General features: G+C 50.5%; 1 protein-coding gene and 1 pseudogene across 3 annotated transcripts in view; both read right to left on the bottom strand.

The window, feature by feature from the left end:
- Window positions 1-4,791: 4,791 nt before the first annotated feature.
- LAMA1 (laminin subunit alpha 1) overlaps window positions 4,792-14,788 on the bottom strand; it is a 168,223-nt gene continuing 158,226 nt past the window's right edge. For all 3 annotated transcript variants that reach the window (XM_053571812.1, XM_053571813.1, XM_053571814.1), the window contains exons 61-63: window positions 14,030-14,163; window positions 6,312-6,534; window positions 4,792-5,162 (exon numbers count right to left, since the gene is read on the bottom strand). In XM_053571812.1, the coding sequence (XP_053427787.1) occupies window positions 5,002-5,162; window positions 6,312-6,534; window positions 14,030-14,163 (518 nt within the window). In that variant the 3' untranslated portion in view covers window positions 4,792-5,001. The remainder of the gene's footprint in view (window positions 5,163-6,311; window positions 6,535-14,029; window positions 14,164-14,788) is intronic.
- On the bottom strand, window positions 12,635-13,503 carry LOC128571944 (39S ribosomal protein L47, mitochondrial-like; annotated as a pseudogene).

Raw genomic sequence — 14,788 nt, 5'->3', positions numbered from 1 at the left:
CCTTGTTATTGCTGAAGACAGCTGTTGCTCTGCACCTCGTGGCACCACTGCTCCAGTGTGATTCCCTCTCAGCCAACCGTCCTCTTCTCGCTCCTTTGCTACAGAGTCAGCACTGGCCAGCTGCAGTCCAGGTCCTGTGTACACCTCTCAAGAGTTCACCCAAGAATCTGAACTCCTGGGGCGGCAGGTCTCCAGATCACAGAGTGAGAGTGGAGGGGAGTGTTAGGAGCTCAGAGTTGCAGGTTGTAACACCAAGCTCATTGAGACCAAATGAACAAATAAACAGATACAAAGGTTATCAGGGACATGGGCCCATAGATACAGAGACAGATGGAAACACATAGACACACAGGCAACAGCCACAACAACAGCAGTATAAGAACAACTGCAATAAAAATGGTGATAATCGTAAAATAATTGAAAGAAAGGAATAAAAAGAGAGAAAAAAGTGGTGTTAGAAGGAATGTTAAATGAGAAGAAAGAAGAAATTAAAATTAGAAGACATAGAAATAAAAAATATATCTATATAAAAAGTAATAATAAAAAATTATCGAAATCTCCTCTAAGAAAATGGTGAGGAAAAAACAGACAAAAACAAAACAACAACAACAAAACCCCCAGGAAAACCAAACCAAACCAAACCAAAACAAAACAAAAAAAGGCACCAACTACAAAAATATTCTTGTGTGTAGAAATATACCTATAAATATCTATATGTCTGCTGTAGGGATCAACTTTCGTAGGGATATATTCATACTGCAATATACTTTCTGGACACCAGGTGGTGCTGTGAGTGGCTCCGAGACTTATACCTGATTTACAGTTTATACCGTTACCATGGTAACCACCTTCCATGGCAGACAGCACTTGTGACCGACCTTCCCACTCAGTGCAGGTGTCCACGCTTCCTAAGTCCCTCCACTCTGTTCCCAGGTTCCCCCGCAAACTGGAGACTGCAATCGGCCATAAGGGGAGCCGTGCTGAGTTTGCGCGGTTGTTGGTGGGCTTGCGGCTCTATCTCCTATAGCTGGTTCCCGGGGCTTCAGCAGCCAAAGCCAGTCCACGGCTTCAGTAGCTTCGGGCTCCAGAAGCCAAAGCCGGGTCCTAGGCTTCAAGCCGGTTCCCGTGGTTGGAGTGCTTGGGGGACTTATTCTGAGTTTTATGGTTTAGAGTTTCCCTTTTGGATGGGCGCTCGCCAGTTCGCTGCGCAGCCTGAACCGCCAGCCCCCTCCAACACCTGGGGGAAAGGTGCCCGCCCTTTTGGGTAGTTCAAAATGTCTGTTTCCCGGGCAGGATCCCTTCCCTTCAATTGTCCAACAGTTTCCCCAGCTCCCTGTGGTTTTGAGTGGCTGTCCTTTCGGATGCCTCCCTCACTTCAGGATTAATTATTTGTCAATTGGATTTTGTCAGCATTTACAAGCTGCTGACCTCCGTAGGGGAGGGGTCTGCTGGCCTGCACGCCGAGCAGGGAAGAATCTCTACAACAGACTGTGATTTTAAATTACCCCTCATATATAGCAAACCGCCAGTTGGCTGGGCGTCTCCAGCTGTCTGTCCACTCCAATAATCCACACACAGGGAAGGTCCAGACCGCCTTTCCTCTCACCTGGTGGCTTGGGAGAGGTGGGCTACGCGTCCGTCCTGTCCACCATCATGCTCTGCCTCCCTTGCACCGTGGGGCTGGGGGATTGCATCGTTTTGCAATTCCGCTCAGCGTCTGAACGAGCCTCCCTGACTCCTCTCCTCTCTCCCTCAGCCCGAAGCAGCAGGCCAAGATGACCGAGTACTGCAGGCTGATCTTCGGGGATACGCTTCTCATGGAGCCCCCGCTTCCTTCTGGTGTTTGTGCTTCTCTGGAAGATCAATTCGCGTGACGATAAACCCTCCGGCCAGGAGGGCGGCAGCACTCTATTTTTTTCTTTTTGAAATAATTTTCATAATAGTTCCTAAATATATACCTTTTTGAGGTTGGTGCCATCATCCTTTTTTTTTGGCCGGTGCTGGGTTTGAACCCACCACCTCCGGCATATGGGACCGGTGCCCTACTCCTTGAGCCACAGGCGCCGCCCGCCATCATCCTCTTTTACAGATGACAAAAATCGAGGCTTAAAAACACTGCCATATATATTCTATGAAGAATAGAGTGGTGGTTCCTCAAAGAATTTACAAACAGACTTACAGGATCCAGTAATTCTGCTTCTGGGTATATATCCAAAATTGAAAGCAGGGACTCTGAACAGATGTTGGTGCGCTCATTATCAAAATAGAAGCAAGCCATGTGCCCATCACCGTGTGAATGGATAAATAGAATATGGCATGAAAATGCAATAGAATATTAATTTGGCCTTAAAAAGGAAGGACATTCTGACACTTGTTACAAGATGGATGAACCTTGTGAAATAAGGTGAAATAAGGTGGCTAAGTGAAATAAACCAGTCACAAAAGGACGATTCCACTTATACCTGGAGTGGTCAATTCATAGAGACAAAAGTAGAACTGTGGTTGTCAGGGGCCCAGGAGAGAGCAAGTTTAGAGTTAGGGTCCAGTGGATACAGACTTTCTGTTTTACAAAATGAAAAGAGTTCTGGAGATGGATGTAGAGATGGTTGCATAACATCATAAACATATTTAACTTCATGGCACTGTACATTTAAAAAAGGTTAAAACGGCATATTTTAGGTTACCTATATTTTGCCACAATTTAAAAAAAAAGAACAGTGCTAGATTAATAGGCCAATTAAACAAGGACTTGGAGCCCCCAAAATGGTTTTGGATAAAAATCTGGTATTTCAGTAAAAGTATCAGAGGAAAAATATGATCATCAGAGGACTTTGTTGCATGTTTCTAAAGATGTAGATTTGTTTTTATTTTGATCGTTTGGCATGAGGGAAGGGGTATCATATTTTTTTCTATGCCCTTGGGGCCTCTAAGGTTGCCAGATTTAGCAAATAAAAAACACAGGATGCCGTGCACTATTTAGGAATACTTAAAATAAAAACATATCCATTGCATTATTTGAAATTCAGATTTCACTGAAGGTCTTGTGTTTTATCTGGCACCCTGACTAAGGGCTTGAACCCAGCCTTGCTGAGAGGCTTTAGGAGGGGCTCAAGGCCCCACAGTGAGGATGGGGCTAGCAGGTGTCAAGGGGTGAAAGCTCTTCACTGTCAAGGGGTGAAAGCTAACCCAGGTTGCTCTGCTCTGTGAGAGAAGTGGGTTTTCCCTTGAGGAGATCCTTTAGGAGAGGCCCTGGGGATATTTGCAATCTGGAAACGCCCCAACTCTCTTTTAGCTTTGTTACGGGGAAGCCGTGGGGGGTTGGGGCTGGAGTCCAAGACAACTCTGAAGATGGCTGGTGGGGGGGGTGGGGCGGGACTCTGTCCTGGTTTTAGTCACTCCCTCATCTAACATGGTGGACCAAGATCTGGAATGCTGGAACCCTCATTTCCCACTGCAGCTATTTTCCACAGAAGCACGGACAGAGAAGTCACTTGTGGCACAGTGAGAAGTCCCTTGTATGTCTACCCAGGGCACAGGGTGAGGCTGAGGGGAGATCTGCATGCCTTACAATACTGGGAGCCACAGAACAACCAGCACGCCACACCTGGCTGCTCCCTTTCTCTAAGAAATATCTTCATGCAGTGTCAGGTGCCTGGTGGCTCCGGCCTGTCATCCCGGCAGTCTGGGAGGCCCAGGTGGGTGGACTGCTTGAGCTCGGGAGTTCAAGACCAGCCTGAACAAGAGCAAGATCCTGTCTCTACTAACAATAGAAAGACTAGCCAGGCATTGTGGCAGGTGCCTGTAGTCTCAGCTTCTCAGGAGGTGGAGGCAGGAGGATCCCTTGAGCCCAGGAGTTTGAGGTTGTTGTGAGCTGTGACACCACGGCACTCTACCCAGGGCACAGAGTGAGACTGTCTCAAAAAAAAAAAAAAAGGAATGGCTTCACCCAGATATTTAATCGGGAAGAAATCATACATTTCAAATACAGTTTATCTGACAAGAGGTGTAGATTGCCCCGAGGGTTCAGAAACATAAGCAAGACTCAGAAGTGGGGTAGGGACCGTAGCAAGGTCTCCTTGTTTGTTTATCAAATTAAAATCTTTCAAGACAGACATTGGAAAAGTGGGCCATTGCTAAGCCCTCTTTTCAAGTAAGCATTTGAGAAATGGAATCCTTATTCTGATGCCTGTGGAACAGCAGCCACTGTAATTCAAGGCCGCAGAGCAGAAGGAAAATGCACGTGGAGGTGACTAAAGCTGGGTTTTCTAATGCTTAGCCCATTAAAAGAATACACCTATTGGTTTTAAACTTTTCTTCTTTTCAAATGACACATGCTTTCCCTGAAAACGTGGCTGAGTAAGGCAAATGGTTTCAAGGCGTGAAAATAAAATTGGCCATAAAAGAAATGTTAACGTGGCATACCATCTTCTCCGTGTGTCCTGTAAGATGTGCTCACAGGTAGGTCAGGTCTTGATCAAACAAGGCATCCCCTCCCACCATCCTCTCTGCTCCCTGTGACTGGCCCCAGCCGCTCTGAAAGCCCACAGGGCAAACCGCTGGCGCCCTCTTCTGGAATGCAACCAAGGACAGTACTTGTCTGTCCTAGAAATTGGAGCTTAAAGTTTTCGTAAGAAAGGAAAGCATTTCACTTTGCTCTAAGCTATTCTAATCTGTAGCGATACTTCACTTTTTAAAAGCTCAAAATAAAAACAAGTCACAAAATACAGTGAAGTATTCGATACTCAAATACAACATTCGACATTTATGAAGTCATTATAAAAACTTTTTATAAAGAGAGCCAATGAATTCCATTTACGTTTTAGACTATTTAATGGAGGTATTTGTTGTACATGTGGTTTTAGTGTAACAAACAGGACGTATCTCTCTAGAAACACTTAACCTGAGTTGGAAATGAAACCTGCCCTGAAGAGATTTTCATTCACAAATATAACTCTCCTCAAGATACTAGCAATGATTCCAACTGAGGATTTTGCCTGAAGTTCAGGACTCGGTCCCAGGACATGAATGAGGGAAAACTCCTTGTAGTTCAAAAGCGCTGCTGAAGTCCCAGGATTGTACGTGCGGCCCCTTGGCCAGCGTGAGTTTCCTCACACAGCCCCGGAGCGAGGTCCGGCTGCTCAGACAGTTCTGCTTTACACCAGCTGTTCAGGAAAGAGAAGACAGACCCGGCTTCATGTGGTTGAAATGACATCAGTCGCAAAGTAAGAGCAAAAAAATCTCAAGTGGGTTCTCTATCAAAAGTAGATTTTCCCCATGGGTGTCTTCAGTGAAAAGCAGAAGTCACAGAAAACCTTTAATATGTGATCCTTTCACGATGTAGTTGTGACTTCAAAAAAAATCACACAGCAGGGTGGCGCCCGTAGCTCAGTGGGTAGGGTGCCAGCCCCAGACACTGAGGCTGGCGGGTTTGAACCCGGCCCGGGGCAGCTAAAACAACAATGACAACTGCAACACACACACACACACAAAATAGCTGGACATTGTGGCAGGTGCCTGTAGTCCCTGCTACTTGGGAGACTGGGGCAAGAGAATCACTCAAGCCCAAGAATTGGAAGTTGCTGTGAGCTGTGACGCCATGGCACTCTACTGAGGGTGACAGCTTGAGACTCTGTCTCAAAAAAAAAAAAAAAAGACTTGGTGCCTGTGGCTCAAGCGGCTAAGGCACCAGCCACATACACCTGAGCTGTCGGGTTTGAATCCAGCCTGGGCTCGCCAAACAACAATGACGGCTGCAACCAAAAAATAGCCGGGCACTGTGGCAGGTGCCTGTAATCTCAGCTACTTGAGAGGCGGAGGCAGGAGAATCATTTGAGCCCAGGAGTTGGAGGTTGCTGTGAGCTGTGATGCCACAGCACTCTACCCAGGGTGACAGCTTGAGGCTCTGTCTCACAAAAAAAAAAAAAAAAATCACACAGCAGATGTTTATTCTTTTAGTCATAACAATTCCTTGGAATCATCATTACCTAAAATGATAACTCTAATCAGAAATGGAGAAGAAAGGATAAGACTAGAATGGTTTATCCAGTCCTGACAATGATTCCCAGTCAGGGAGTCAGCTCAGATGGGTCGCCTCCACCGAGTCACCCACCTTACATTACATTAGACGCCATGTTCTTACGGTCTCACCTAATGATTAACTTATATGTGCAGGTTAGTTTAAGTTTTCCAAGAATTCCTAGGTATTTGAAATAGCTTTTGTGAAATGGTGAAGGATTTGTCACCCAAGCCGTGTGTCTTTCTCAATCCCGTCCCCCAGGGATAGGGAGGGCAGAGCAGGTGTGTGTACATACCAGGATAGCCACCAACATAAATGGGGTTGTTGGTGTCTGCCGAGGTGGACTGGGTGTGTGGGCTTTCGGCACCCACCGTATTTCCATCAACAGTCAAAGTGACTCGGTGTTTGCTTTTGTTAGCGAGCAGCGTGTGCCACCTCCCGTCACAGAGCGTGCTGGCAGCTCGGGGCTCGTAGGCGGCTGTTATCCGGCCAGCACCATTGTTGATGTGGAACAAGACCTGAACAAAGCAAATGTATCTTGGTGAGTTTTCCCATATTTAAGGAACACAGTCCATTTGTGCAGTAAAATCATGGCATTCTGTTAAAAAGGAGACCTAACTATGAAAAACAAACAATAGTTTTGAAAACTAGCCTCTTATAGGAGTCAGATGTTCTACTAATCCAATCTATGTCCTACAAGGAGAGATGGGCACAGACATGCCTGGAGGGAGGCCCCGTGAGGACACAGGGAGAATGTGGCTGTCTGCAAACCATGGAGAGGCCTCCGAGGAAACCACCTCCACGACACCTTGATCTTGGAGTTAGAACTGTGAGAAAATCCATCTCTGCAGTCTAAGCACCCAGTCTGTGCCATTTTGCTCGGGTGTCCCTAGCAGACTCAGATGGAAGAAGTTCAAGTGCACTGTTGTAAGTTCTTCCGCAACACATGAACTACTCAGTATCTTTTCAGGGTGGCCTGTGACAAATTAAAGATGTATGTCATACACCCTTGGGCAACCACGAAGAAAAAAGCTGATAAAGAACAATAAATAAAAAGCCAACAATGGGTGGGAGCAGTGGCTCATGCTGTAATCCCAGCACTCTGGGAGGCCGAGGCAGGTGGATTAAATGAGCTCAGGAGTTTGAGACCGGCCTGAGCAAGAGCAAGACCCCATCTCTACTAAACATAGAAAAACTAGCTGAGCATAGTGGCGGGCACCTGTAGTCTCAGCTACTCAGGAGACTGAGGCAGGAAGGTTATTTGAGCCTCGGAATTGGAGGGCCCTCCAGACTCCCTTCCCCACACCCTGCCTGTGTCCAGGTGGCCCCAAATGGGTGAGAAGGGAGAATGAGAACCAGGAGAAACTCCGACGGGGCGGTGTTCAAGCAGAAGGGACTGAGAACCAGGAGAAACTCTGACGGGGCGGTGTTCAAGCAGAAGGGACTGAGAACCAGGAGAAACTGCGAAGGGGCGGGGTTCAAGCAGAAGGGACTGAGAACCAGGAGAAACTGCGACGGGGCGGTGTTCAAGCAGAAGGGACTGTGAACCAGGAGAAACTCCGACGGGGCGGTGTTCAAGCAGAAGGGACTGAGAACCAGGAGAAACTCCGACGGGGCGGTGTTCAAGCAGAAGGGACTGAGAACCAGGAGAAACTCCGACGGGGCGGTGTTCAAGCAGAAGGGACTGAGAACCAGGGGAAACTGCGACGGGGCGGGGTTCAAGCAGAAGGGACTGAGAACCAGGAGAAACTCCGACGGGGCGGTGTTCAAGCAGAAGGGACTGTGAACCAGGAGAAACTCCGACGGGGCGGTGTTCAAGCAGAAGGGACTGAGAACCAGGAGAAACTGCGACGGGGCGGTGTTCAAGCAGAAGGGACTGAGAACCAGGGGAAACTGCGACGGGGCGGGGTTCAAGCAGAAGGGACTGAGAACCAGGAGAAACTGCGACGGGGCGGTGTTCAAGCAGAAGGGACTGAGAACCAGGAGAAACTCCGACGGGGCGGTGTTCAAGCAGAAGGGACTGAGAACCAGGAGAAACTGCGACGGGGCGGTGTTCAAGCAGAAGGGACTGAGAACCAGGAGAAACTGCGACGGGGCGGTGTTCAAGCAGAAGGGACTGTGAACCAGGAGAAACTCCGACGGGGCGGTGTTCAAGCAGAAGGGACTGAGAACCAGGAGAAACTCCGACGGGGCGGTGTTCAAGCAGAAGGGACTGAGAACCAGGAGAAACTCCGACGGGGCGGTGTTCAAGCAGAAGGGACTGAGAACCAGGGGAAACTGCGACGGGGCGGGGTTCAAGCAGAAGGGACTGAGAACCAGGAGAAACTCCGACGGGGCGGTGTTCAAGCAGAAGGGACTGTGAACCAGGAGAAACTCCGACGGGGCGGTGTTCAAGCAGAAGGGACTGAGAACCAGGAGAAACTGCGACGGGGCGGGGTTCAAGCAGAAGGGACTGAGAACCAGGAGAAACTGCGACGGGGCGGTGTTCAAGCAGAAGGGACTGAGAACCAGGAGAAACTGCGACGGGGCGGTGTTCAAGCAGAAGGGACTGAGAACCAGGAGAAACTGCGACGGGGCGGTGTTCAAGCAGAAGGGACTGAGAACCAGGAGAAACTCCGACGGGGCGGTGTTCAAGCAGAAGGGACTGTGAACCAGGAGAAACTCCGACGGGGCGGTGTTCAAGCAGAAGGGACTGAGAACCAGGAGAAACTCCGACGGGGCGGGGTTCAAGCAGAAGGGACTGAGAACCAGGAGAAACTGCGACGGGGCGGGGTTCAAGCAGAAGGGACCGAGAACCAGGAGAAACTGCGACGGGGCGGTGTTCAAGCAGAAGGGACCGAGAACCAGGAGAAACTGCGACGGGGCGGTGTTCAAGCAGAAGGGACCGAGAACCAGGAGAAACTGCGACGGGGCGATGTTCAAGCAGAAGGGACCGAGAACCAGGAGAAACTCCGACGGGGCGGTGTTCAAGCAGAAGGGACTGAGAACCAGGAGAAACTGCGACGGGGCGGTGTTCAAGCAGAAGGGACTGAGAACCAGGAGAAACTCCGACGGGGCGGGGTTCAAGCAGAAGGGACTGAGAACCAGGAGAAACTCCGACGGGGCGGTGTTCAAGCAGAAGGGACTGAGAACCAGGAGAAACTGCGACGGGGCGGTGTTCAAGCAGAAGGGACTGAGAACCAGGAGAAACTCCGACGGGGCGGTGTTCAAGCAGAAGGGACTGAGAACCAGGAGAAACTGCGACGGGGCGGTGTTCAAGCAGAAGGGACTGAGAACCAGGAGAAACTGCGACGGGGCGGTGTTCAAGCAGAAGGGACTGAGAACCAGGGGAAACTGCGACGGGGCGGTGTTCAAGCAGAAGGGACTGAGAACCAGGGGAAACTGCGACGGGGCGGTGTTCAAGCAGAAGGGACTGAGAACCAGGAGAAACTGCGACGGGGCGGTGTTCAAGCAGAAGGGACTGAGAACCAGGGGAAACTGCGACGGGGCGGTGTTCAAGCAGAAGGGACCGAGAACCAGGAGAAACTGCGACGGGGCGGTGTTCAAGCAGAAGGGACCGAGAACCAGGAGAAACTGCGACGGGGCGGTGTTCAAGCAGAAGGGACTGAGAACCAGGAGAAACTCCGACGGGGCAGTGTTCAAGCAGAAGGGACTGAGAACCAGGAGAAACTGCGACGGGGCGGTGTTCAAGCAGAAGGGACTGAGAACCAGGAGAAACTCCGACGGGGCGGGGTTCAAGCAGAAGGGACTGAGAACCAGGAGAAACTCCGACGGGGCGGTGTTCAAGCAGAAGGGACTGAGAACCAGGAGAAACTGCGACGGGGCGGGGTTCAAGCAGAAGGGACTGAGAACCAGGAGAAACTGCGACGGGGCGGTGTTCAAGCAGAAGGGACTGAGAACCAGGAGAAACTGCGACGGGGCGGTGTTCAAGCAGAAGGGACTGAGAACCAGGAGAAACTGCGACGGGGCGGTGTTCAAGCAGAAGGGACTGAGAACCAGGAGAAACTGCGACGGGGCGGTGTTCAAGCAGAAGGGACTGAGAACCAGGAGAAACTGCGACGGGGCGGTGTTCAAGCAGAAGGGACTGAGAACCAGGAGAAACTGCGACGGGGCGGTGTTCAAGCAGAAGGGACTGAGAACCAGGAGAAACTGCGACGGGGCGGTGTTCAAGCAGAAGGGACTGAGAACCAGGAGAAACTGCGACGGGGCGGTGTTCAAGCAGAAGGGACTGAGAACCAGGAGAAACTGCGACGGGGCGGTGTTCAAGCAGAAGGGACTGAGAACCAGGAGAAACTGCGACGGGGCGGTGTTCAAGCAGAAGGGACTGAGAACCAGGAGAAACTGCGACGGGGCGGTGTTCAAGCAGAAGGGACTGAGAACCAGGAGAAACTGCGACGGGGCGGTGTTCAAGCAGAAGGGACTGAGAACCAGGAGATACTGCGACGGGGCGGTGTTCAAGCAGAAGGGACTGAGATCCAGGAGAAACTCCGACGGGACGGTGTTCAAGCAGAAGGGACTGAGAACCAGGAGAAACTGCGACGGGGCGGTGTTCAAGCAGAAGGGACTGAGAACCAGGAGAAACTCCGACGGGACGGTGTTCAAGCAGAAGGGCCTGAGAACCAGGAGATACTGCGACGGGGCGGTGTTCAAGCAGAAGGGACTGAGAACCAGGAGAAACTCCGACGGGGCGGTGTTCAAGCAGAAGGGACTGAGAACCAGGAGAAACTCCGACGGGGCGGTGTTCAAGCAGAAGGGACTGAGAACCAGGAGAAACTGCGACGGGGCGGTGTTCAAGCAGAAGGGACTGAGAACCAGGAGAAACTGCGACGGGGCGGTGTTCAAGCAGAAGGGACTGAGAACCAGGAGAAACTCCGACGGGGCGGTGTTCAAGCAGAAGGGACTGAGAACCAGGAGAAACTCCGACGGGGCGGTGTTCAAGCAGAAGGGACTGAGAACCAGGAGAAACTCCGACGGGGCGGTGTTCAAGCAGAAGGGACTGAGAACCAGGAGAAACTCCGACGGGGCGGTGTTCAAGCAGAAGGGACTGAGAACCAGGAGAAACTCCGACGGGGTGGGGTTCAAGCAGAAGGGACTGAGAACCAGGAGAAACTCCGACGGGACGGTGTTCAAGCAGAAGGGACTGAGAACCAGGAGAAACTCCGACGGGGCGGCGTTCAAGCAGAAGGGACTGAGAACCAGGAGAAACTCCGACGGGGCGGTGTTCAAGCAGAAGGGACTGAGAACCAGGAGAAACTCCGACGGGGCGGGGTTCAAGCAGAAGGGACTGAGAACCAGGAGAAACTCCGACGGGACGGTGTTCAAGCAGAAGGGACTGAGAACCAGGAGAAACTCCGACGGGGCGGTGTTCAAGCAGAAGGGACTGAGAACCAGGAGAAACTCCGACGGGGCGGCGTTCAAGCAGAAGGGACTGAGAACCAGGAGAAACTCCGACGGGGCGGTGTTCAAGCAGAAGGGACTGAGAACCAGGAGAAACTCCGACGGGGCGGTGTTCAAGCAGAAGGGACTGAGAACCAGGAGAAACTCCGACGGGGCGGCGTTCAAGCAGAAGGGACTGAGAACCAGGAGAAACTCCGACGGGGCGGTGTTCAAGCAGAAGGGACTGAGAACCAGGAGAAACTCCGACGGGGCGGCGTTCAAGCAGAAGGGACTGAGAACCAGGAGAAACTCCGACGGGGCGGCGTTCAAGCAGAAGGGACTGAGAACCAGGAGAAACTCCGAAGGGGCGGTGTTCAAGCAGAAGGGACTGAGAACCAGGAGAAACTGCGACGGGGCGGGGTTCAAGCAGAAGGGACTGAGAACCAGGAGAAACTGCGACGGGGCGGTGTTCAAGCAGAAGGGACTGAGAACCAGGAGAAACTGCGACGGGGCGGTGTTCAAGCAGAAGGGACTGAATCTGGGGACTGCTGAGTTCTTTTGCGGGGACATGAAAGGCTGAGAAGCGAGAGCAGAGTAGTTGCAGGAAAAAATATTTTTGGCATAAGAAAATTTAGACTGCGGTGCCCCCGTTCCATGGAGTGACACTGTATAGCAAAAAGGAATGGACTATTAGTGACACAACAACCTGGGGGAACCTCCCAGAAATCAGGCTGAGTGTCAAACGCCAATCTCAGGGGGATACCCACTGCATGAACTTACGTACAGAACACCAGAGAAACAGTGAGGAGGGTGCAGGACGCGTCAGTGTTTGCCTGGGGTGTGGGTGTGGCCACGGAGGGGTGGGGGGGTCCTGTGGTCACCCTATGATTAAGAATCTTGACTGAGGTGATGGTCACACATTAGTATCACAAACTGCATGTTATAAATTGTGTAAAGCAACACACACACACGTGTAGTCATGCATGTGTGCCTGTGTAACTGTTGCAACGGAGCAAGCTCTGTGGATTGCGCAGATGTTTACAGCCTGGACCTGACATTGCCCTCGGGTTACACGCTACACTGCTGGGAAACCTGGAGGAAGGGTGCACGGGGCCCTCCCTGTACCTTGCACCATAACTTCCTAGGAACCTACAATCATTTCCAAATAAAAAGTTAAAAAAGTCTTTGAAGGGCAAGCGCTTCAGGTTGGCAGCTTACTCTCAGTTGCAATTTTGCTGTAAGTTTAATGTCAAATATGTAAAAGAAGATTTTTTTCTTTATAAACCACTTAGGTACACACTTACTTTTGTACATAGACTATTATGTACGAAAGACAAAATGGTAAATTCAAGAGTTCAAACATCTTAGGCAAGAGTTGACTTCTGGGCTTCAGAAAGATGTGGAAACTTCTTCTGAAGAAATTTTTCTTTCTTTTTTTCCAGACTTTTCTTCTGTGTTCTGATGCCTGCTTCCTTCTCAAATCTCAGTCTCCCCACAAGGCATTGCAAAGAATCGTTTCTTACGGTATCTTTTATTTAGCTACCAAGGTATAGGCCACTGCTTGAATTTGTGCCAGATGATCCTTCCAAAGATGTCTCTTCTCTAAGCACCAGGTCTAGCGTACTCTTGACCAGTCTGAAGAAGCCTTAGAACATCCTCTCTCTCCTGGACAACTTTACCTACTGCATCTCCGGAATCTATTACCTTCTCTAACTGATCTGGACCTGGCATTGGCAATCTCTGACGCGGCCTCCTGCTCTAGGGTGAAGAGCATGTTTCTTTTTTTTCAGTAGCACGTATCAAAATTTATGTAAAACTTCATTACTTTTGTTCCTTAACTGCTGGCAGGTCCATGATGCTCCAGATTTTACTTTTTCTTCTTCCCAGTTCTTTGGGTCATCAAAAAATTCTTCCAGTTCTTTTCTTGATAGGGTAGTATGAAGTAATTTACACTGGTGAAGGGGTGTGACATATGGTATATTCTTAGGCAACAAACCGAGAGAAACCCTGTAACCTGTGCTGGCAGGGACCTGAGGAGTTATTAATGCCCTGGACACCTTCAGAGTGTCTGAGACTCTTCTACAAAGAATAGCCAAACTGGCCACAGCCATTATTTCTGGTAACTGAGCAAATTCAAAGAAGATTATATATATATATATTTTTTTTTTATTTATTTTAATTTTTATTTATTTATTTATTTTGAGACAGAGCCTCAAACTGTCGCTCTGGGTAGAGTGCTGTAGCATCACAGCTCACAGCAACCTCCAATTCCTGGGCTCAAGCGATTCTCCTGCCTCTGCCTCCCAACTGGCTGCGATTACAGATGCCCACAATGCCCGGCTATTTTTTGGTTGCAGCTGTCATTGTTGCTTGGCGGGCCCCAGCTGGATTTGAACCTGTCAGCTCAGGTGTATGTGGATGGCGCCTTAGCCGCTTGAGCCACAGGCACCAAGCCCAAAGAAGATATTTTTAAAAGCTTTTTAGGTTTATCAGTTTTTAAAATATTAATGAAAGCTCCTCTTGACTCCATTAAAGTGGATGATCAGAAATTTGCATCCAAATATTTCTGCCGTTTCTCAACTGCCCTGTCTCTGACACTGGGATGCTGGGAAGGGACCAGGGACACGAGGCTCCTACCTTGCCATCTACAATCTCTAGTCCAATGGCGTCCACTTTGGCACTGCTGATCCCCAGGAGGACACCGTTCTCTGACGAGGTACGAAACTCGAGCGTGATGTTTACATCTGACCGGACTTTGTAGCCTTCTTCGGCTGAAAAACACAAGGACAGCCCCAGTCAGGAGGGAGCTCGGCGAGGTGCAGGCTCAGAGAGGAGCAGGCAGGCAGGCTGGGGTGCAGGGACCGAGCCCCCACTGTTCCTCTGGATCCAGCTCCAGCCCTCCCGGCAAGTCACTCCCACCCTCTGAGCCTTGGCTCCCACATCTGTGAGATGAAGTGGAGCTTTTGAGAAAGACACAGAGGATCAGCTGGGAGCAGGCAAAGGAGAGGCAGCAAATCCCTCCTTCATGGTCTGGAGGCGCTTGGCAACCCCTCGACCCTGTGGACACGTCCACCCTGGGAGCCTTTCCAGGATGCTGGTGGGATTTTATCTCTATCATCTCTTTATCATCATCCGCGAACAGTGGCCTTTACTTCCCTAGTATCTAGGTACTGGGCAAATGGTCATTTACTGAAAGTAAATGGGTTTTTTTAAAACCGGGGAATGAACTAAGCCCAGGGCTGAAGGCAAACAGGGGTGTTACCAGAGCATGGCCGCTGGGGTGTCCAAGGGGAGCTGAGGCCACAGACTGGGCTGCCCAGCAGGGCCGTAGGCTGTAGGGACAGGCGACAGGCCCAGAGTGAGGGAGAGACGGCCCTCACTCTTCCCCACCTCCCA

This window comes from Nycticebus coucang, chromosome 19, assembly GCF_027406575.1.
Source record: "Nycticebus coucang isolate mNycCou1 chromosome 19, mNycCou1.pri, whole genome shotgun sequence".
NCBI lineage: Eukaryota > Metazoa > Chordata > Mammalia > Primates > Lorisidae > Nycticebus > Nycticebus coucang.
Note: the sequence above shows the minus strand (reverse complement) of the source record. Positions and strands in the feature narration are given on the sequence as shown.